This window comes from Schistocerca gregaria, chromosome 3 (assembly GCF_023897955.1).
Source record: "Schistocerca gregaria isolate iqSchGreg1 chromosome 3, iqSchGreg1.2, whole genome shotgun sequence".
In the NCBI taxonomy this organism is placed as follows: domain Eukaryota; kingdom Metazoa; phylum Arthropoda; class Insecta; order Orthoptera; family Acrididae; genus Schistocerca; species Schistocerca gregaria.
Window position 1 is genome coordinate 779,571,745 of NC_064922.1, and position 24,615 is coordinate 779,596,359.

The window sequence follows — 24,615 nt, forward strand, 5'->3', positions numbered from 1 at the left end:
CACGCCTGTCGCGACACCACTGGAGGCGGGCTGCACGATGTTGGGGCTTGAGCGGAAGACAGCCTAACGGTGTGCGGGACCGTAGCCCAGCTTCATGGAGACGCTTGCGAATGGTCCTCGCCGATACCCCAGGAGCAACAGTGTCCCTAATTTGCTGGGAAGTGGCGGTGCGGTCCCCTACGGCACTGCGTAGGATCCTACGGTCTTGGCGTGCATCCGTGCGTCGCTGCGGTCCGGTCCCAGGTCGACGGGCACGTGCACCTTCCACCGACCACTGGCGACAACATCGATGTACTGTGGAGACCTCACGCCCCACGTGTTGAGCAATTCGGCGGTACGTCCACCCGGCCTCCCGCATGCCCACTATACGCCCTCGCTCAAAGTCCGTCAACTGCACATACGGTTCACGTCCACGCTGTCGCGGCATGCTACCAGTGTTAAAGACTGCGATGGGGCTCCGTATGCCACGGCAAACTGGCTGACACTGACGTCGGCGGTGCACAAATGCTGCGCAGATAGCGCCATTCGACGGCCAACACCGCGGTTCCTGGTGTGTCCGCTGTGCCGTGCGTGTGATCATTGCTTGTACAGCCCTCTCGCAGTGTCCGGAGCAAGTATGGTGGGTCTGACACACCGGTGTCAATGTGTTCTTTTTTCCATTTCCAGGAGTGTAGATGGCAGTGGCCATTTGGTTAGATGGACAGCTTGTTGGTAGTAATGCCCATATAAAATGCTGTGCAGAAATTGCAGCAGAGATGGTATACAACCACCAGGTACCAGTTACTCTCAACTACATGGGATAAGAGTTCCTGCTATCCTTCTGACGTCTGTTTCCGCTAGCCCCGCTGCCCCACACGCACCTCCATCCTGCACCAGGACTATAACTTCACTCAGCCTGCTGCACCCACATCCTCTTCCTCTGTGTGATCACCCCTTCTCAGTCTACTCTTCCACTGTGTGAATTAACTGGTGCTGGTGCCCATGTATCACATACGTAATCCATGCACAGGCTGACACGTCCTCTTGTGTGCCTGCCCCATGCATCTGCTGTGTCCATATAAGTTATAAGCCCCCTTCCGTCAACCAACTCTCACATCCTTTCTCCACTAGCCTATGTGATACAATTACTCACTCCAATCAACCTGCAGAACTGCAGTCCCAGCATTGTGTGTTGTGCTGACGTGTGTGTGTGTGTGTGTGTGTGTGTGTGTGTGTGTGTGTGTGTGTGTGTGTGTGTGTGTGTGTGTGTGTGTGTGTGTGTGTGTTTTTTAGTGAATAATTCTACGAACATTGGGAAGTTATTAGTTTTGGCAACTATACTATGTATAGCAAGAACCATACTCTCTTATTTGTGCTATGATTAATGTGTTTCTCAACAGGTGTCCTACCTAATAGTTGACGAAATGCATCATGAGCATCCAGAGCTGATCAGAGATCAGTATTGGGATGAGGTATTTCCAGCCCAGCTGCCATACACAATAGCATCAGAGCCATTCAGAGAACAACATCCTCAGCCATCAACAGCCAACATTGAAGTGCCAAAATCTATGGCAGAACCATTACTAGCAAAGCCAGAGGATGGGGGAGACCATAATGTGAGTAATCCTTGTGTGTGTTTCATAAACTATAAATCAGTCAAATTAGACACTGTTTTTCTAGGTTTTTGTTGATGAAACAAATTTTTGTGTTATTACATGTGAGAGATTGTAATTTTTTCCCCTTGCTCCTCTTGTCTGCCTCATTTTAATTTATTTTTTTGCTATGGTTAGCAATATTCCCTTGTTATGACAGCCTCTCTCATTGATCTTTGATCTTTTAAGTTAGATACTTTTTTCTGTATCTGACCTTAGTAAATGTTAGCTTTTTATGAATCTAATTGAAAAGTTAAAAAAATAGTTTTAACCTAATGGAAAGTTAAAAAAATAGTTTTTCATAGCACTTAAGACGTGCACTGTGCTGCTGTCCCCTGCCCACCTTCCCCATAATACTTCTTCGCTTCATTGACCACAGGAAATGACTAATGACTATGTACTGCCTTTTGTTTAACAGAAGTAAAAGTAAGCAAAAATTCTCACTGCAGTCCAGTAGAGACCACTATGTCATCAGCCATGAATGGAGCAATACTGCTTGTGCACGCTGGTGTACATTGTCTGTTTATATAACAGAGGGTTGTCAGTGTGGGACATGCCCTATCAAATTGGGGTGCACCTCAGTGATGTGATTCAAACATTCAACCCACAGCCTGCAACTTAAAATATTGAAAACCTGCCTTTTATTTGTTATTTGTGATTGTCGGCACCAGCTGACGACATTTACCTACAAATTATGACTTACAGGTACATTGAAGAGAATGCAAAAAAAAAGTGCTTGGTGCCTTCTTGGACGGTACACAACTGTCTCCATATGACAACTTTGGCCTTTAGATGTTCATTAAGAACAACAGTACAAACCTCCTAACACTGTGGAGGGTGGATAAGGAGGAAAAGTGAATACTGGGAACAGAATCTACATCAGCAGCATGGGTTTCCCTACAGGATTTGCCTAAGGCCAGATGAGTGTGGCAGTAGCCAGGTATTATTGCACTTCCCAGGTGTGCTGCCCTGGTTTGAGGCAGGGAGATGGGTCAGTCTTGTTGCGGGCTGGTGTCATGTACAGTTGTTGGATGCTTATCACTGTTCAGAGTAATTTGAGGACTGTGCAGCACTGGGGCAGGATCCTCAAACTTCTTGTTCAGCCCACCTGCCTGTTTAATGCCTACCTCAAGGTGTCTGATGAATCGAATGGAGTGGCTTGCAGTATCAGCTGGCATGAATCCAAGGCAGCAAACTAGAGACCATTTGAAACTTGTAGTCTGCCATAGCAGGAACCCTATTCACACACTTTATGACTTCAGGAAGGGTGCTACAGACTTGATCAGCAATGTCTGAACCACTTTTGGTCAGCATGCCAAGGACATTAACAGTGTATAAGGTAAAGAAACACAGTATTGAATGTTACCCAGCAGCAGATTTTGATTTCATGATTGTGTACTTCCAAACTGTTCATTTTGGTTACTATTTCTTCTTTTTTTAAAAAATGTGGTTGTCTTGTGCATACATGTTTTTTGAAACACTCAATTGTAAGTAATGGTCTGAATAGGCTTTCAGAAATAAATTTTGTTTATCTTGTATTAATCTATAAGTTTGAACAATAAATTTGTTGTTGAATATGTAAGTATAAATAATAAAATAGTTTATTTTAAATTCACTTTGGTATGGAATAAATGTTTATCATTTCACCTTTACAGTTTGATGACACCCATAGTGGTATTCATTTTATTGCTGGTGGAAAACGGAGCCTGAGTCGTGTTAGTACTCGTGAACGAATGACCTCTGCGGGTTCAGCATCGAGCATAAACACCAACGTTGGAAGTCTGGCCAGTTCCATTCACCGTGTGGGCTCTGTGACATCTGTTCTCAGGAGACTGTTTTCACGTGATGGCAGTGGCACTGGATCAGTTGTCACTACCACAACTGTCCCTGCCAATATTCCAGATGGTAGTGCCGGCAACTCTGCTGGTATGTTGGGTGCTTTGCTGTCTTCTTTCTTAGATTTATATAACATGCAAGCATTGTAGAGTGGATGAAACACATTAAGGTGTGTGTGTCTGTTATGTCTCACAAGTAATGAAAGAAAGTGTAGCACAAAATATCTGTTTGCCCAACACATCCCTTACTGTCACTTCATATTTGATATTTTGCAGCATAGGAGGAAGTCTTTTGTGGCTAAATACTTAATTATTTATTTGTTTTGTTTTTAAATGTGTCAGCAAGTAAATATGTTATCTTACATGATGAATGTTTGGTTCATTTTGAATATTCCTTTATAGAGTGACAAAGGGCCAATTGATGTAATGTGTTGAATCTTTCCTGTTTTTATTTTGTGACTGAAATATTTATGTGGTATTACTTTTTTTCAACTGACAGTAAAACAATTAGTAACTTATTTCACCAGTTACACTTCTAATTTTTAGTGTACTGTATTTTTATCGGTATAGTTTATTAACATAATATTTTTTCAAAAAAACTATATTAAATGTAGCTACAAAGTTGTAAAATTTGCTAAATCAGTACAGAGGAAAAAATTGCAAGAAGGTAGTTTTGTGGGAGAGGAGGAATCGTCGAGATTCTTTCTCCTAATCTGTTATCTCAAATGACCTTTGTCATCTGTTAGTAGAGCACTCTTAACAGAAAAAATTACTGCCTGTAACACCTAAATTTTTCAACCACTTGGATTTGATCCATCATTTCTTCACTACTTCAATTATGTATCCTTATTGGGATAAAGTTCCAGAGAAGCCAGTTTCACAGAAAGGCGACACTGTATTAATGCACCAGGACCATTCACATTCCCAACAACAAACAGTTTCAGTTTTGGATTGTAAACCAAAGTTCTCAGTTAAACTGTGAATTGTAACTGAACAAATAAGAAGGTGTAAAATTAAAAATTTCTTTGTTAAAAATGTCATTGATAATTTCTGATGCATTTATTATAAGTGAAAGAAGTTTTAAGATTTACAGAAACTTTTTCATTCATTTCTGATCATCTATTTATTCTGCTCATGAAACCCTCTCTCCTATCTAATTAGGTGTTCTTCATATTTTACATAAAATTCATGAAGGCACTTATAGCGAATCCAACACTTCGAAATCTTTGTAATGTAGTGGGAACAGTACTAGCCATTAAAAAAAAAATTACAAAAATTTTTGAATAGTAGAGTAACATAAATAAAGTAATCGCAAGCAGATTTCAACAGTGGGCCCTGGTAATGATATAAGAGGTGTGACCAAACAGTAACAGGAATTTTTGAATTTTGCAGGCTTTATACATTCAATTAAAAAACAAAAAGAAAAGAAAAAAAAGGTTATCCTGTTGGAATACATGTTGCTGATGTATGTTCGTGTTTTCAGCAGCTTTGAATATTTAGTTAATTGTTGATAGTCGAAAGGGTTGAGCATGTTTTAGAGTATTCAGCAAATTCTTACTATCGGAAAAGGTAGGTCAATGAGTTTGCATTAAATTTTGATTGAAAAATGGAATAAAGTGCAGCGCCGAATTTGAAATGTTGACTGTGGCTTTTGGTGAATCTACTGTGAGTAAGACAAGACTTTGAGTGATATAAAGGTTTTAAAGAGCATGATGATGATGATGATGATGATGATGATGATGATGATGATGATGATGATCACCGTGGACACTGTAGCACATCAGTTAGTGATGACAGTCTGGAAGAAGTAAATAAAATGGTTCTGGAAAATCACCAAATTGCTATCAGAGGGGTTGCTGCTGCTGTCAGCATATACTTTGGCTCATCCTATGCAGTTTTTTTTTTCAGATTCTTGGTTATGAAACATGTAGCAGCAAAGATTTTTCTAAAATTGTTGAATGTTGACTGGAAACGGTCACATAGACCTCACTCAGGAATTTCTGAATGAATTCAACAATGGCCCAGAATTTTTAAAGGAGGTTAGAACAGGTAATGAAAAGTGGAAGTATGGCTATGACACTGAAACAAAGGTACAAGCATCCCAATGGAAACTGACGAAGAGCCAAGACCAAAAAAATTTGACAAGTTCGATCAAATGTGAAGGTTCTTCTCACTGTTTCCTTCGATTACAGTGGGATAGTGGCATCATGAGATCCTGCCTTATGGCAGTATGGTCAATAAAGCAAACAACCAGGAAGTTAACTGCCAATTCTGTGAAGCAATCCAAGGAAAAATGCCCAGAATTATGGCAAAACCACAAATTGCATCATGATAATGCTCCCACTCCTGCTCACAGCACAGTGCTTGTTCATGATTATTTGGCAAAAAACAAAATTTTTATGCTGCCTCAGCCACCATATTCACCAGATATGGCTGTTAAGGACTTCTTTCTATTCCTGAGGCTGAAGAGAATTGTGAAAGGACATCATTGTGCCACCATTGATGAAATAAAAATAGAACTGCTGAAGGAGCTGATCTCCATAACGGAAACTGAATCCAGAAGTGATTCAGGATTGGAAAAAGTTCAGACGCAACTGTATTGTACCTGAGAGGAATTATTTTGAAGCGGACAAAGTTGATATTGACAAAGAAATAAAGATTCTTTAAGAAAAATAAAAAAAATCCCTTTACTTTTTGATCATGTGTTGTATATTAGGAGGAGCAAAGGGAGCAACAGAACAACATGACAGAACAAAATTAATGAAGAGAACAGGCAAGTAACTTCAGTGAGTGACAGAAATGAAAAGAGAAGGTAGTTAACTGACATGAGGTGTAAAGGTATGAGTATTTGCTTTACCTTTTCTAACAGAGAAATAGCCATACAGCTCTCCCACTCCTCTTCTCAGCCCCTCTTTTTAGTTGAGAAAAGGAAGTGCTTCTGATTCTTCTTTAATTCATTGGGATACTGAATTTTGTGCCACAAGCAGTGCAACTTGTTGGAGGCAGACATTATCAATGGAGAAGTAGATAGGATACAGATAATTGAAGTCTAATGTTGTGATTATGATGGGATGATAAGTATTTGATCTGTGAAATGAGGTACTATGGGAGTAGGCACTTTAAGGAACATGTAATTTGTCTGGTTCCAGCCAGCTAACTAGGAATGTGATACACTGTCATGATTAAATGGACATAGTTTCGGAGGTAATGTATAAGAGCTTTCATGGTTAGTTCAAACTGCCTACAGTTTTCACTGCTTTGTGCCATCTTGAATTACATCACAATAGTGGAGGTTTAGCAGAATGAGTGTGTGCACTAGTTTTTATTTCACAACCTGTGGATATACATTCTGAAACTTCTGGAGGGCAGTGAGGGAACTGAAGGTCTTCCTACAGTGTTTTTTGCTCGGTTAAAGTACTCCACCAAAGCTACATCCAAGCCCTTGATTATTTTTTGATAAAATATTGAAATATTGTTGAGATGAATAGGAGATGGTTATTTGCAGAATTTGGGACTAATTATTTTCTGATGGGATAGTAACATGACATGAGTTTTCATTGCATTTAATTTAAGTCCCAGATTTTACACTCTCTAAACAGAGAAGACACATAGTCATTAATCTACGCAAAAGAAGTGTTGATAGATTTAGGCTTGGCACTTAAATAAATCTGGAGATCATTGACATAGTATCATTTACTGAAGGATGAAACTGATGTGAAGTTCCAGATACACAATGAGAACAAAAGTGAACCCAGGACTCACTACTGTGTCATTCCTGAGAGGACTGGCATCCAGGGAGTGATCAAAGTAGTAAGAGACCGGACTTGCATTTGGGAGAATGATGGCTGAGACACCTGTCTTGGTCAAAGTTCTTGCTCTGGCTTTAATGACCTCATTGTCAATTTAAATCCTAAAACCAATTCTATTTTGCTTCCAGGACAACTTTTGAACTTGCTGCTGTTTGTTCCTCAAGTAACCTTCAAACTAATTAAGCACAGTTTTAGCAATATTTCAAAACTTACATATAAATTGCTTTCCCAAAGTCTATTGTCATTGTTCTCTATTGTACATTTCATGTAATAACTTACCGTAATTAGTGCTGTGTGTGTGTTACGGCATTTGCGAAACAAGAGTGATAATGGTCTCATAAACTGGATTTGTCATAAGTATTCAGTCCGTTGACTACAGACAATGTTTTCAAGGACTTCTGATACAGCAAGTAAAATGATGATTCGCCAGTAATCACAAGGTCATCATTTTCCTTTTTAGGGATACTTTGTATTATGCTTCTTTTCCTTCTAGATATATGCAACATTTTTGATTATGGTTACAATGATATAATCATTTCCTTTCGCTTCATAAGAAATTATCAGTATTGCCTTTTTTGTGTTCAGGTTCAAGAATGCCGAAAAGCAATAGTGCTGCTAGTTTGAAACCTCCATTTGCTGGGGGAGGGAGTATGCGAATAGCAGACCAAGTCATAGAAGAAGTGGATGAACAGTCAACAGTAACTTCAATGAGGCCACCAGACTTGAGGCCAAATGTTCGCACAATTTTCGCAAGTGGCGTGCCTCACTTCCCAGGGCCTCCACCACCATCAGCACCAGTTGCAGTTCCTCATAGTGTACAGGTACGTTATATAGAGGATTTTGTTGCTTGCAGTATTTACAAAGCAGGTAATGATAATGTACGATCTCTCTTCAACACTATTTAGATTCTTTGTTTGGTTATGTGGGGAGCTTCACCTTGAAGTGTTAATTTTACAATATAATTTACTTACTAATTCTGCACCATGTGCAGAGGAACAAAGTTGCACTGGAATTTGTTTACCAATAAAGATTTTGCCAGGTAAGAGCAAATCTTTCAATAAGTGGCCTGTAAAATAGTAAGAAGTTAGTTGCGGCAGGTAAGACTTTGTTATCAAGTACAGTAGTGACAAAACAATCAATAAATAGAGATAAGTGACTGAGCTAAAATTTATGCACAGCCAAACTTTAATTTTAAGTAACCACTGATAACTCTGTACACCAACTTGAAAATATTTTTTATTAGAGACCAGTTAAATAATATTTTAAAACATTAATTAAAAAGTAACTAAGTAACTTCAAAAACAAAAATTTCAAAAATTTATGTAATGGCTGTAATCTTCAGCCATAAAACTGGTTGCATGGAACACTAATTCATCATGTGCAAGTCTCTTATCTCTGCGTAATTACTGCTACCTGCATCCATTGGAACCTGCTTATTGTATTCAAGCCTTGTTCTTTCACTGCAATTTTTATTCCACCCCCCCCCCCCCCCCCTTCTCCTCCATATGTTCCTTCATTATCAAATACCCTATCATCACATTACTTGTTTTATCCAGGTTGTGCCACAAACCATTTTTCCCCAATTCAATTTAGTGCTACTTCATTAGCTATCTGACTATCAAACTAATTCTCAGCATTTTTCTGTGACATGTGTCAAAAACTACTACTCTTCTTGTCTGTCCTTTTCATTACCCACACACACACTTCACTTCCATAATGGTTAGGGCAACCAAAAATATAAAAATGATTAAGTATTGCCAGAAAAACCACAGTACACTCGATGAAATTTGAACATTATATATGAATATTGCAGATTTTCAATGACTATGCAGCCCCTCTATTAATAAAACTATCTTCAATTCAGATAAATGCATTGTGCAGAACAGTAACAATAAAAAACATTCATAATATATTACTTTGAGGAAAGAGAAACGGCTGTCATTAAATTTATTCATGATGCTGAAAGGAGTGAATATTATCATCAAAAATATTTTGCTCATTCATCCAGTAATGTAAAAACAAAGCACCATTCAAAGCGCAAAGTTTATTATTTGCATACTGTTACATTTTATGCTGTAACTGCAGTTTGTTGCTATTTGTTTAATTTTAATAACTAGTTTACTTAGTCAGCTATGGCTCGCAATGCATCAATGTCACTTCTTTGTTTTCACTACAGGCTAGTGGACCGCATCTCAACATTACACCGCTGTCATCATCAGCTCCTGCATCAGCTGTGGTTATGCCAGCTGCCGCTGTTTCACCTGCTCCTTCAAGCACAACATACACAGAAATTATGTCTGTTAAGAGTGCACCAGGATATGGGGATTCCTCAAAGATTGGGCCAGGAGGAAGAGTAGATCGCTTCACTAGTCAGCCTGCATCACAAGGAGATAGCACGAGCTTCTTTGGAGGAAGGACATCTCAAGCAGACGGTGATGATGTGAGCATTGGTGGTTCTAGTACAAATAGTTCAGAGGATGATGAGTTTACACGCCTGAAACAAACTCGACAAAAAGAACGCAAAGAAAAGCTGATACAAAGGTTGGCAAGGTCAGTTAGTGCACAACATCCAGGTTCTTTAGACAATGAGACATTACTGCTTGAAATTACTGGTGACTCGAGAACTGGCTTACTGTCTTCATCCCAGCAATCTAGTGTACTTGGAGATTCTAATGTATGACAGCAAACTGACGAAAGTAAAATGCCAAATTGAGCAGAATGATCGTTAAACTTCCATACACAATGGTAGACACAATTGTGTGAACAAAGCTGTGACAAAACTCAATTCAGATTGTACACTTTGCTGTTATTTTTGTATCTCTGCAACTTATAGCTGCCTCTTGGCTATAACGCACAGTATTTGTAATTTAGTCTCAAGTATTGATATTTCGAGGACCATGAAAGTGAATTAAGGTATTTTACTTAAAAAATGACTGTTGTTGAATCTCGTAAGCATTTCATACTTGGTCACAAGAATAGTTAATTGACATAGTTAGTGTATATAACAACATTAAACACTTTATCCTCCCACCTGCCAAACATTCCAATCTTGCAGGTAGTCCTGTGCTAGTTCTGGGAGTATATATGCTGGAAATATTTTCTTGTGCTGAAACTGAGTGTTATACCTCAAATATTTATTTATATTGTAACACATAAGGCAAGTGCCAGTACCAATGAACTGAAAATCATCCAGGATGTGATTATTGTGCTGTTTGAGATTAGATTTTAAATGGACAGCTGAAAGTGTATCTTATACTGAAGTGTTCTTCATAAAAGCTGGTGCTTTGATACTTTGTTCCTGTGTATATATAGACAGTGTAATTGTACTTATAAGAAATATTAATTGCTGATATTTATGTTTTTGACAGTATTTTTGGATAGTTGGTACAATAATCAACTTTTATGATAGAGGAAATGTGGTCTCTTGAACTCCGTCGTGCAGGTGATGTCCTCACAAATTTCTTTAATAACTTCTGTATGTTTTATCTCAGTTTTGAAAGGTTAATTGACATAATCTTTGTTATATGATGTATGAGATAGAAGATGAATGTTCATTTATTCACTGAGTTAGCTTAGACAAACAATAAATAACAAAAATGTTGAATTCCCGTATTTCAAAGCGTCGTCGTTTGGAGAAAGGAATTCATGGGATACAACAAAAGGCATACAGGACAACCTTACTAATCTGAAAGTTCAGTCAGCTTCTCCCTTTCTAAAACAACTGTAACATTTCCCAGTTCCACAACCTGTTTAAAAAAGTGAGTCGACTGTAATATTCTGTGTAGTGTTAATTTTCAGTTTTAAATTTTTGGTTGTAATTTTTGTATTTTTATATCATGTTGTTCTTTTGTTGTATACTAACAGCTGAGGTTTTCGGAGAAAAAAGACAATGGCTTTAGACACCTTTCATTTTGGAAAGTGAAATAGTAGTGTATAAAAAGAGTCACATATTTTAATGAGCTACTCTTCATTATCTTAAAAAGCAGAGCTATATATTATGCAAGAAATTCTGTGGTGCATGCAAGAAATTCTGTGGTGCTTTAGTATTTTTTGAAATTTGTATTTTATCAGACTCTGGCTATAGATATAGTTAATGCTACCAGTTGTGCCTGCCAGAAAAAAAAGAAAACACTAAGTATTTTAAGTTTAGCACCTATAATTTACACAGTCCTATGTCTGTGACATTTGTATCATGTTCTTAAATATATCACATTAATTTGTTCACCTCATTACTGCATGGGAATGTACTAAATAAACATTGTGATTTTTTTGTCACTGTATGTGACAAACAAGAAGTCAGCACAATTGGACAAAAATGTCTGTATAATGTAAGACTGCCAAATGTCTATTTCTTTTTAATTATTAATTTTATAATTGACTATGACTTTTTATTGAACTGGTAAATGTGTGCAGTAATTGATTTGTGATATTCAGAGGAAAATGTGTGCAGTGTGTCTGGTGTCAGTTGGTTTTTGAAAAAAGCGGAGACAGAATTTTAAAAAAAATATTTGTTTGAAGTCTCAGAGATACAGATCAATAAAGCAATATTTAAAGTTACCACTTCTCACCATTTGCTTACAGTTAATGTTGCAGACAGCTATGGAGACATGTTCATAGAGAAATGTTGATAAGGGAGAAATAAATAAAAATGATATTTTCATTTTTATCAGGTAAGCTGCGTTAGCAAAGTCATATGTGCATCAGTATGCAAAACACACATCTATAATCATTACCCAAACATATTTTTTATTACCAAGGCAACAGTTTGAACATGGGTATCTTCTGGAAGTTGCCTGGATTATTAAGAATGCAGTAAAATCATCAAAGTATTTTATGTGATTTATTGGGATGGCTAATTTCTTTCAGAAGTTAGTTGCTTATTTCACCCAACTAGCGGTCCCCTTGAATAGCTTATGCTAGAAAGGCAAGCCATTCCCTTGGGGGAAAGGGTCATCAGGCTTCCTGTGAGGCAATTAAAGCTGCCCTTAGGAACTCTCCTTTGTCAGTTACACTGGGTTTCGGCAAGCACACATCCAATTCTGGGTTAGCAACGGGGCTCTTCCAGGAACATCGGGGGCAGTTGCATCCCATCACCTACGCACCATGCAGCTTATATTTGGTGCAAAAGTGGGAAGATTCATCTTGGTAGAAATTTAAATTCTACCTAGAGCATAGGGAATTTGTGCTCGAGACTGATAATCAGGCCTTGAATTGGGTATTGGCCCACCTCAGAAAAACTGCTAAGGTTGCACATTGGACAGTCCACATCTCCACATTTTGTTTAACTCTTTTGCATTCTCAAGAGGAGAGAGAAAGTAGAGTCTCATATTTTCCAAATCCAAAACAGGCTTTCAAATGGCGAGCACATGGTTAAATAAGTTCTTAATAAAGGTATTGTGTGTCAAAAGGGGAAGGGCGACCACACATTCAGTATTTGTTTGCCTCGGGTATTTTCACAGCTCCATACTGCACGGTCATCTAGGTTTCCATAAAATCTTGGCCAAAATTAGATATCATGTGTTTTGACATTCTATATGTAAAGATATATGTCGGTTAGTGGGGTGTTGTCAGTTATGCAAACAAAGGAAGCCTAATTCTAATGCATGCAAGGGTTTTCTCGAGTCTACTCTTGATAGCAGGCTCATGAGCTATCTCTTTGTGGTCTATGTAGAACCACTTCCATGTACTTGAGGAGGGGGAATTTTCTACATCTTGGTAGTGGTGGATGGGTTTTCCTATTTTTAGCTGGATAGTTCCCAGCCACGGGGTCACTAGTGGGCAATCTGTATAGCATCTTTGCCATCTGAGCACCAAAGTAAGTGATAATGCTCTGGCATTTACGTCTAGGGAATTCCAGAGATGTTAACAGCTGAGCACATGAATGGGAATTTGAGGGCCACCTTGATAATATTTCATGCTAGATCCCAAAAATGCTGGGCTCTTTCTATCCTGTCATTAAATCTTGCTTTTAATGCTGTTTAGCATGAGGCCATCATGGTCATGCCAGCCTCATTAATCCTGGTCTATCCAATTAAATCTCCCTTGAATAATCTTTGGACCACTGACAGGCTGCTCCCTGAGCAAGTCACCCCCCCCCCCCCCCCAAAAAAAAAAAAAAAAAAAAACCATCCAACATAACTGGGAGAGCTTGCACATAGGAGTCAGGTATGTAGATGCAGTTGTGGGAGGTGTGATTGATTACAAGGGGAAAGTCGGAGACCCTGTATTTGTGCATGGGTTTAACGTTGGAGTCAAGGCTGAACCAACCCTTTCTAATAAACTGGCTCACTGTTTTATAGGCCCCTGTAAAATTTTAAGATTCCTGAGTCTACTTAATATCTTGGTCCACAATAAATTGAATGGAAAATCTCTAATGTATGTGTTAGGTTGGTGTCAAACCCTGTTGGGACATCTTTGAGTTTCAGTGGGGAGGCGGAGCTGTGCATGCTTGTCTTTTACCAATTTTGCCCCTTATTGGTGATCTTTGTTGGGATAGCTTTGGAAGTAGACTGGTGGCAACATTGGTGGGGAAAAAGCCACGAAGCAGGAAGGCTTTAAGGCTTTGGACAGTGAGTATGTGGAAAGCAGATGGAGTTGGCCAGGGGTGTGATAGGTTTGGAGTTCTGGATGGTACACGAGAGAGTGAATAGGATTCTGTGGATGCACTGAGCCAGGTTTTGACAGTCTTATTGTCGCCTGCCCTGTGAAGTGGTGTCTGTTAGTGGGCATGATATTTTGGAAAACACACCAATGACTTTAAGATAATTTGGCCAGTTTGACAGTAGTGAAAGCAGTCTAGTCTCTTGCAGGCTTAAGGAGTGGAAGGATGGCAGACATCCTGTCCAAGTTAAGTGACTCCCATGGATGTTCTTACCTCTTGCTCCTCCCCTCCTGGTGATGTTCATGCAGCCACCACTCATAATTAGTAGCAGCTGTTTATTAGAAGTCATTTGGTTAAAAACTGATCACTGAATTTTGGCTAGCTGTAGCTGCCCATCAGACTGTTAATTGGTTTTAAAAGTCCATATTTTGTTGTCTACTGAATGACAATGGGTTCATAATTAATAGCAGCTGTTTAAAAATTATTTGCATAAATCTGATCAATGAATTTTGGCTAACTGTAGCCACTTATTCAGTGACTGTTAATTGTTTATAAATTTTTTTATCTTTCCTGCCTACTGAGTAACAGTGGGTTTATAATTAGTGGCAGCTGTTTAAAATTCATTTTTATAAAGTTTGCTCAGTCAATTTTACTGTTGATTGCTTTTAAAACTCATTTGACTTTAATAAAGGCAAGTTATGTATTTAAGATGATGAGTGCTGAAGCAGTTATGTGGGGACCCCAGTTGTTCCATCAGGGTGACTTGATCCCAAATCTACCTACCAAAATTCTTAGTTGTAACTACCTACACTGGAACAATGCAGTATATACTCTACCTCATGAGAAATCAGCAAAAGAAACAAGCAGGCATTAGAAGCAGACTGTTTACAAGTTGCGACCAAAGTTATAGCAAAATATCTGTTTTAATTGAAACTTTGAATGGGGTTCATTCAAAGATTCTGAGAAAGCTCTTAACCTGGTTTCAACAGAAAATGTACAAACAGCCATTTAGACACAGGGCACTGGTTCAACTTACCGTACATCAGTATACTGAGGAACACACATGTCAATGCTACAGCTTACATGGACTTCTTGACAATAGTGAGAAATTGAACGGAGAATCAATATCACCGAAACAAATCTCAGCAGATTCAGATGAAGTTTTCAGAATCTTTATCTGTGAAAACAAGAAAGGTATACATGATACTTAAATACAACTTCTGTCACGTACACAAACACCAAATTATGGCTAGTGCTAAACTGCTCACACTGATAACTGCAGGAATTACTTTTAGGCGATATATGTCATGAGATGAGCAGAAAGAAGCCACTGCTCCTCCTCCTTTCACTAGTCAGTGTCCATGTAGCAGTATATGGATTGGGGAGCCATTCGCTTGGATGGTGATGTAAGCGGACACGACCATCAGCCTGATGTAACAAAAAATGTGATTCATCTGACCAGGTGATATATCACTACTGATCCATAATGCAATCTTTATGATCTGGTGCCAGCTGCTGCCATAATTGACAATGTTGTTGGCCAGCATGGAAACATATTGGGTTTATTTGTTGCAGAGCCCCACATTCAACAACGTGCACTGAACAGTGTGCTCTGAAACACTTGTGCTTGCATCAGATTTTCAACAGATCACTGCCTGTCCTGTAAAGAGTGAGAAACCCTCCAATGTCCATGTTCTGTGATGAGGTGTGGACAGCTAACACATTGTTGTGTACTAGTTGTTTTGCCAGCCTTCTACCAATTCTATCCATAGATGCTGATGACATTAGCATGTGAGCAGCCAACCAGCTTCACCATTCAGAGGGTGCGAGGTCACATCGTACATACCCTTTGTTAAAGTTGCTTATGTCAGTAGAATTCCCTTTTCCATATCATTTTTGCTTCACTTTCTTTGCTTGATATATGACTGCAGTGCCAACAGACAGTATTTACTCATGTGGTGGTCTGGGGTCGTAATGTTTTGGGCTGTCAGTGTGTGTATATTTCTGATTTTAGTTCAATTCCATCTTTATCTTTTTGCCAAAGTCTGATGACTCTACTGAATCCCACTTGATGCAATACAACTCCTCTGTGTTATCCTTCAGTGAGAAATAGCAGCATTTGAGTCTGAGTCTGTCACGTCTGTATTATTGTCCTTTTAGCATTACTTTGTGTGGCAAGGTGTGGGAGCAGAAGTAACTCAGCATGCCCAATGACGTGAAGTAATTTACCGAGTATCTTCAGTTAAATACTGCAAATGTTCTTTCATCCAAATTAGACTAGAATATCAGCGTGCCAAAAACTCGCATGATACAGTCTGAAATACATGATAACATACTCTGTTCTTCACTTCTTGAGATGAATACCCACACTATATATTACAAGCCTATTCTCCTGCGCTATTGAGAATAACTGTAAGTTTGATCTTGCACTATATTTACTTTTCTCCATAATTATAAGATAAGAGCCATGTACTTAACACCTCCAGCACTACTCAGCCGTCATTTCACTGTCGCACCCAGTCATTTAATTTATTTTTATTTTCCGCTACTTACCCCGTCCCCCCTCTGCACCTTCTCTCCTGCCTCCATCTAAACTGCAACACTTCACTGTCCGCCACTCCTGCCATACTATACCTCCCCCCCCCCCCACCCCCCCCCTCTCCCCCCGCCCCAGCTCCCTCTTACCACCACCCATTCACCACTCCCATCATTCACTGGTGCCGCTGCTCGTAGTGTAGTTTCAGCTTTCTGAGTCTGCAGACATGTGTGCTAGTTGCGTTTGCATGAGAATGTGTGTGCGTGCGTGTGGCCAAAAGCTATTAGTGTGTGAATCTTTTTATTGTGCCTATCGTGACTTAGCATCTCTGCTATACGGTGAGTAGCAACATTCCTTCTCTGATATTGTTACATTCAATCCTGGGTTTTCTATTGTTTGATTAAAGTCATAAAATTTTAGCTAACGGCTTTAAAATGACCTATAGAGCTTTCTTAAGTTCAATGGCTGTTTAACTTTAGGTCTAGATCCTCTCTCTGAATGAACAGTGCTGGTTGACACTAAACTTTCAACTGTGTCAGAGAAAACAGGTTAACACACAACAACATTGATTAAATTACATAAATACTTAATCATTTGAAATTCCTCTTTTTCATTTACAAACAAATAAGAAAAATAATGCTAACTTTACACAAGGCATGTAAATGTGAGATCTTTTCAAAAAATTCTGGAACTTTGTCCACAAAATTTTTCTATGCTTAAATTTTAGTTATTGTGCATGGTGTCGTTCAAAATATCCTCCTCCTCAACTGATACACTGCTCCCAATACCATTTCCACTTCTGGATACAGTCTTGGCACAGCTCTTGCTGGATCGTGCGAAGAGCCATTTACAAATTTTCTTTTATCTTGCATATCATTGTAAATCTTCACCCATTCTATGTGGTTTTCAACTTTGAAATAAAAAGACCTGCAGGGACCAGGTCTGGAGACTACAGAGGATGAGACGGCACAATGTTTACTTTTTTGTGTTTTGTTTTGTGTGGTGTGGTGTGTGTGTGTGTGTGTGTGTGTGTGTGTGTGTGTGTGTGTGTGTGTGTGCGCGCGCACGCGCAATAATCATGCACCAATAGGAATGAATGTGCAGGTGTTTTATCGTGATGCAAGAGCCATGAATTGTCTATCACATTTCAGGCCGTCTCCTTCTCATATTTTATTGCAGGCATTGCAAAATGTCCCGATAGTACCATTGATTAACAGTTTGTCCCTGTGGCATGAATTCATAATTAACTAATCTGTCAGAGTCAAAGAAAACTAAGATTGAACCTTGGTCTCGACATCATAACTGTAGACCAGTGTCTAATCACCACTTATGATTCTCATTTGTGGAATCCTAAAGCTCTTCGGAGATTGCAAAGCAAAGGTCTTTCTGGTGCCAACTCATGAGCCATAGGACCAACTTGGCGGCAACACAGTGCATTCCAAGATTTCATGACATGATCCAACTGAAATGTTACATTCTTGCGCAATCTCTTGGACAGTCAGTTTTCGATTGGCATGCACAGTTTTGTTGATGTTCTTGACACAAGCATCACTGGTAGATGTTGAAGGGTGTCCTGAACGAGGGTCATCTTTAACTTCCATCTGGTCATTTTAAACCATGTGAACCATTCAACCACTGAGTATGGCTTAAGCACTCATCATTGTAGGCTTCCTGCATCACTTGGTTTGTCGCTGCAAAGGTTTTCTTGAGTTTCATTAAAAATTTAATGCACACTCATTGCTTCTCTAGCTCTGCCATCTTGAAATTCCCAAACTGTATGACACAATGTTCTATTAAGTACAGCACTGAACAATACGTAACAGACATACAACAATGAAACTTTTGACAGGTACACATCAAACACAGGCATGTGTAAGGATGCCAGCCAGCCGTATTTTGCTCCAACACCCCATTGCCACGAAATTACGAATGTTCTGGAATTTTTTGAACAGATCTCACATAATTGTATAACTCTTATTAAATGATCTTCAGAGTAATCAAAGGTTCTTCCAGCTCTGTCACTGGTTTATGTGAGGCATGCTACATCAGAAATGATATTTAGGTGCCCTAATCACAATAAACAATAACGCCTTCCACGATCAGATTTAAGATATAAATCTATCTTGCATCTTTACTTTCAGTCGGTAAACTGAACACTACATCTCTTACTAGTAAATACCTTATATCTATGTAATGTAGCATACCTATCCAATGCAACAACATATGTAACACATATTCATACCTTACTATTCTATTAATATGAGGCGGTACACCCCTAAAAAAAGAAAAGACTGGAATAATTTTTTAAAAGCTATATATTTTGAAATTGTTTACAAAAAACCTTACCCTCTTAAAAATACTCTGCATTACAACTAATAAATTTGTCCCACTGGTGCTTCCACTGTTGAAAACATTTTTGTAGTTGCTTTTAGGTATGGCTGACAGCTTTTCCCTCATTTTTTTCTTCAGTTCTTCAATGTTGTCAAATCAGGGTCCTTCCATGCTCCTCTTCATGCATGCAAATAAGAAAAGGTTGCACAGAACCAGGTCAGGCAAGTAAGGTGCATGGAGCAGCCAAACCATGCCATTTTTAGCCAAAAACTAACAGATGGCTTTGTGTGCAGGTGTGTTGTCGTAAGGGAAGAAATCTTCTGTTAAAATTTGCTGAACCGAGCTCCAAGATAACTCACTAATCTCTGACAGTTGATCAATTGCCTGTTGTATTTTCATTGATTTGGGCACTCGATAGATGTCCGGAACGAGGTTTGTCATCAGTCGACATGTTGCCATTTATAAATCGAGCAAAGCATTCATACACTTGAGTTTTGGCACAGTGTAATTTTGGTAAACTGATTTCAACATTAAAACAGTTTCAGCAGCATTTTTACTCAGCAGAAAACAGAATTTTGCAGCTGTACATTGTTCACTTAAACTTGCCATAGTAAAAAATGAAACAAGAACAAAATGGTGCTAACAAAAAGAATCACTGCAGACGAACAAGCCAGGTCAGCAACACAGGTGACACTGAACTGGCAGTGAATTGCACTATACACATCTAGAGGCAGAAATGCATACTACCTAAGTTCCACTGACGGCATTGTTATTCCAGCCCCCCCCCCCCCCCCCAATCTTTTTTTATTTATTATTTTTTTTAAATTTGTGTGTGTGTGTGTGTGTGTGTGTGTGTGTGTGTGTGTGTGTGTGTGTGTGTGTGTTTGGGGGGGGGGGGGGGGGTTAATCCCTCACATGTTCGTTCATATTCATACGCTTATTGCCCTCAAAACCACTATATACTTTAGCATCTCCGCACATAGTCCAACCATTTTGATGCGCTCTACATTCAAAGCTTGTTTTATTGAGTATTCATTAATGCTTAAATATTTTTCAAAGTGAGATTTATGAACGTTTTACACTCTAGTAAGCTCACTCAAACACAAAAATTCCTTTTGTTTGTTGACAGTACCGGTATTGCCCAAAACATTTGTGGTAATGATAGTAGTCTCAACTTTTTACTATACTTTTGTTCAAGAGGTTCTTGTTAAGTTTCCTCTAAACTAGTCAAAGCATTTGGCACATGTCACTTCAGCAATTTCTTTACTTTGTTCTAATGGCTCTACCAAGCCTTCCATTTCTGAGATTTGATTGCATATGCTTGCAAATTCCTGTACTGACTATTCCTCCAAATGTTGCATCTTATCAATTACTCCTTTAGATTCTCTTTACCCTGGTTCTGGACTGTTTTTCTATTTTAGTCTGTAACTCCTTAAATAACTTTACTAAGGTCACTTCTAAATAAGAAATTTTATCTACTTTCCTCCTCTACTTCTAGGCATGCCAGCTGGTTCCTGCAGAGATGCCACCAGAGATTTTTGCTGCAATTGTAGTCTCAAAACCACAACATAGAATTCTTCTCTGTTGATGAGAGATTCTTCTCTAGTAACTTGCTACACGTCAGTTAAACACACATATTTTTTTCCTGTGACCCCATTGCTATGGCCAACTATTATTATTTTCTTCTAGGCTCTTTGGATCAGTTGGCATTCCTTAGGTTTTAACCAAATTAAACTTATTTCTACTTGATTAATCACATCAAATCAGGCAACACCATTGTGTGTGCACACTTATATATTCTCTGTTATTGACTTGGGTTGCTCTTGGTGATGACTCCTATTATTTTCATCAAAATTCGTGACAAATATTATTTATCATCACAAAAGCTCTGTTGTCTCATAACACAAATTTGTGTTCTGCACTAGGGTACCAAAATGAAGTGCAAATAGTGGCATGGGATGGAACTCTATATATGACATGTCATTTGATTTCATCTGTGTGTCAACTTTACCTTATGATCTGCAGTTTCAGTTCTTGAAATTATTGCGTCAGTGGACCTGTTAGACACTAACACTCATGCCATGTGACCACCTTTTGCAGTTGGGGCACATGCCGAAAGATAGCTCTACATCTACATCTACATCTACATCCGTACTCCGCAAGCCACCTGACGGTGTGTGGCGGAGGGTACCCTGAGTACCTCTATCGGTTCTCCCTTCTATTCCAGTCTCGTATTGTACGTGGAAAGAAGGATTGTCGGTATGCTTCTGTGTGGGCTCTAATCTCTCTGATTTTATCCTCATGATCTCTTCGCGAGATATACGTAGGAGGGAGCAATATACTGCTTGACTCTTCGGTGAAGGTATGTTCTCGAAACTTCAACAAAAGCCCGTACCGAGCTACTGAGCGTCTCTCCTGCAGAGTCTTCCACTGGAGTTTATCTATCATCTCCGTAACGCTTTCGCAATTACTAAATGATCCTGTAACGAAGCGCGCTGCTCTCCGTTGGATCTTCTCTATCTCTTCTATCAACCCTACCTGGTGCGGATCCCACACTGCTGAGCAGTATTCAAGCATTGGGCGAACAAGCGTACTGTAACCTACTTCCTTTGTTGTCGGATTGCATTTCCTTAGGATTCTTCCAATGAATCTCAGTCTGGCATCTGCTTTACCGACGATCAACTTTATATGATCATTCCATTTTAAATCACTCCTAATGCGTACTCCCAGATAATTTATGGAATTAACTGCTTCCAGTTGCTGACCTGCTATTTTGTAGCTAAATGATAAGGGACCTATCTTTCTATGTATTCGCATCACATTACACTTCTCTACATTGAGATTCAATTGCCATTCCGTGCACCATGCGTCAATTCGCTGCAGATCCTCCTGCATTTCAGTACAATTTTCCATTGTTGCAACCTCTCGATACACCACAGCATCATCTGCAAAAAGCCTCAGTGAACTTCCGATGTCATCCACCAGGTCATTTATGTATATTGTGAATAGCAACGGTCCTATGACACTCCCCTGCGGCACACCTGAAATCACTCTTACTTCGGAAGACTTCTCTCCATTGAGAATGACATGCTGCGTTCTGTTATCTAAGAACTCCTCTATCCAATCACACAATTGATCTGATAGTCCGTATGCTCTTACTTTGTTCATTAAACGACTGTGGGGAACTGTGTCAAACGCCTTGCGGAAGTCAAGAAACACGGCATCTACCTGTGAACCCGTGTCTAAGGCCCTCTGAGTCTCGTGGACGAATAGCGCGAGCTGGGTTTCACACGACCGTCTTTTTCGAAACCCATGCTGATTCCTACAGAGTAGATTTCTAGTCTCCAGAAAAGACATTATACTCGAACATAATACGTGTTCCAAAATTCTACAACTGATCGACGTTAGAGATATAGGTCTATAGTTCTGCACATCTGTTCGACGTCCCTTCTTGAGAACGGGGATGACCTGTGCCCTTTTCCAATCCTTTGGAACGCTTCGCTCTTCTGATCCATTTAAGATACTGAAATCACGTAATCAAGTTTGTGATAACTCTTCTGTATTACAATAGCAACGTTTCCACTGTACATTAACTTTCACACTGTGAATGGTGCAAATCGCTCGTAACATTTAGCTTACAATAGATTATAGCATCTCTCTGTAATTCTGTGACATTAATGAGTGAATGACAGTTCTCATCATGATTATTCAGTTGCGAATTGGTGCAATTCTTGCTAGAGCCCCTTTACCTCTTGACTTCTGAGGCACCACCAAGCCATGACGTGAAGGCATAAGTGGGCCTCCACAGCAGGTGGAGACATGCATTTGTCTTCACACCTTGCTGATCTGACTTCATTTTGTCCATAACTTCGCATACACCAAATGAGGGCATGCACAGTGTTCCACACTTACAGACTACCTAAACTGTGTGTCAGTTTCCTTAAATACCTTTTGTCTGTCTAAGAGGATCAAAGTGGAGCAAATTACTATTTAGAAATCCGTTATACCACAATATTCAGTTCTGCACAACAAATAAGTCACACAGCTGATGCAGCACATGGGCAGGAGGCAGTAAACAGGATAGAATTCTCATTATTGGGTGTACATATTGATGGAAACTTGAACTGGATGTTCTGAGGTGCTCATACAATGAAGTTCAGCTACCTTCGCTCTTTGCATAATTAATTTGTTTGTTTCAAATATTAATAATGTTTTAAATATATTTTCCATATTGCCACTCAATAACATATTATGGAATAATTCATCACACGAAAGTGAGGAATAAGAATAGTATATGGTGTTCACCTGCAGTCTTTGTAGGTACCTCTTCAAGGAGACATACAAATTAAATTAATAAATAGTCCATCACAATTTGGGTAAGAATAGTGATATCCATACCTAAAACATGAAGAAGAACTCAGAAAGGAGTTCGACATGCTTCAACTAAAGTGTTTGATCATGTGTCCAATAACGTAACATAGCCAAGATTCTTGAAATATCTTAAGTTTGCCTATTTTGGAATACCTCTACAAAGATACTATGACAATCATGACCTCGGTGCCTGTTTTACCACACACGCAATCTGGATTATTCTTCCACACACCAGTTTCTCAGAACTCTGCAGGCGTGAACTTGTGCTCCATGTCCTTGGTTCTTGTCACCCACCTGGCCTTAATTTATGTTAATTTCTTTCATTTCAGCATTTCGTCACAATAACTACTATTTTCTTCACTCCATTTTAGTTTTCTACACCTTTCATTTTCTTACCTGTCTATTTTTCGCCATCCTCCTCCCACCACTGTTACATACAACACACTTAGCTTTCCATCCTTATTAACACATACACGATGTTTTAGCCGTAATATCTGTCTTGCATGTTACCCTGTCTTCCACATTTAGGCTATCAGGTTTTCAAATCTGTCCAGTGCCGGCCCCAGCAATCAGTCTTTCCTTCTCAGCCCCGACTGGTAGGTCTCCCCTGACCCGCAGTTCCAAGTGACTTTTTCAAGGCCTCTCCAGTCCTTTTCTTTCACCCCTCTTCTCCTTCAACCCTTCTGCTGGAAGAAGCAGCAACAGGCCCTGAAAGCTTGCCTAGTTTTAAACTTCTGTTATATGTGTTCTGCTGCCGGTTGATGAGTAGACTTTTTATCTATCACATTACATTACATTACATTACATTACATTACATACATACTCCACAAGCCACCATACGGAGCATCCTGGGTGGTACACTTCACCAATATTAGTAATTTACTTTCCTGTTCCCCTCCCAAGTAGAGCAAGGGAAAAAATGACTGTCTATGCCACCATATGCACCCTAAATTCTTATATTTTACCTATGTGGTCCTTATGTGCAATGTATGGTGGCAGCAGTAGAATCGTTCAACAGTTAGCTTCAAATGTTAGTTCTCTAAATTTTCTCAATAGTGTTTCTTGAAATTAAAGTTGCCTTCCTTCCAGGGATTTTCATTTCAGTTCCTGAAGCACCATGACATTTGAACAAGATGGTCCAGACACCGGCAAAATCTCACATAAGTGTTGTTCCAGTTAATGCTATTGGTAGGAGGTGATACACTACACATGGCCTGCACCTTAATAGGAAGGGGAAAAAAAAATAAGTTCCTCTATTAACAGAAATTGTAAGGGAGGGCTACAGTCACACGAGCGGTGATCCCTGTGGTTAATGGGTCAAGGAAAACAGGTTTTCTAGGTTTAAGCCAAAGTCCAGTCAGACAACAATCAAGATAAATAGAATAAAAGAAACATCATGTATAGTAAAGAGGGGCAAAGCTAAGAGCAGTATCAACTTCCTTCATCAAAATATCAGGGGAGTAAAAAATGAAGTAGATGAGCTACTAGTTTGTTTAGGTGA

General features: G+C 39.2%; 1 protein-coding gene across 5 annotated transcripts in view; it reads left to right on the forward strand.

The window, feature by feature from the left end:
* LOC126354176 (bestrophin-2-like) overlaps positions 1–11,832 on the forward strand; it is a 441,938-nt gene extending 430,106 nt beyond the window's left edge. For all 5 annotated transcript variants that reach the window (XM_050003615.1, XM_050003613.1, XM_050003614.1 and 2 more), the window contains 4 exons: positions 1,380–1,595; positions 3,287–3,557; positions 7,861–8,096; positions 9,452–11,832. In XM_050003615.1, coding sequence (XP_049859572.1) covers positions 1,380–1,595; positions 3,287–3,557; positions 7,861–8,096; positions 9,452–9,955 — 1,227 coding nt within the window. In that variant the 3' untranslated portion in view covers positions 9,956–11,832. The remainder of the gene's footprint in view (positions 1–1,379; positions 1,596–3,286; positions 3,558–7,860; positions 8,097–9,451) is intronic.
* Positions 11,833–24,615: the final 12,783 nt, after the last annotated feature.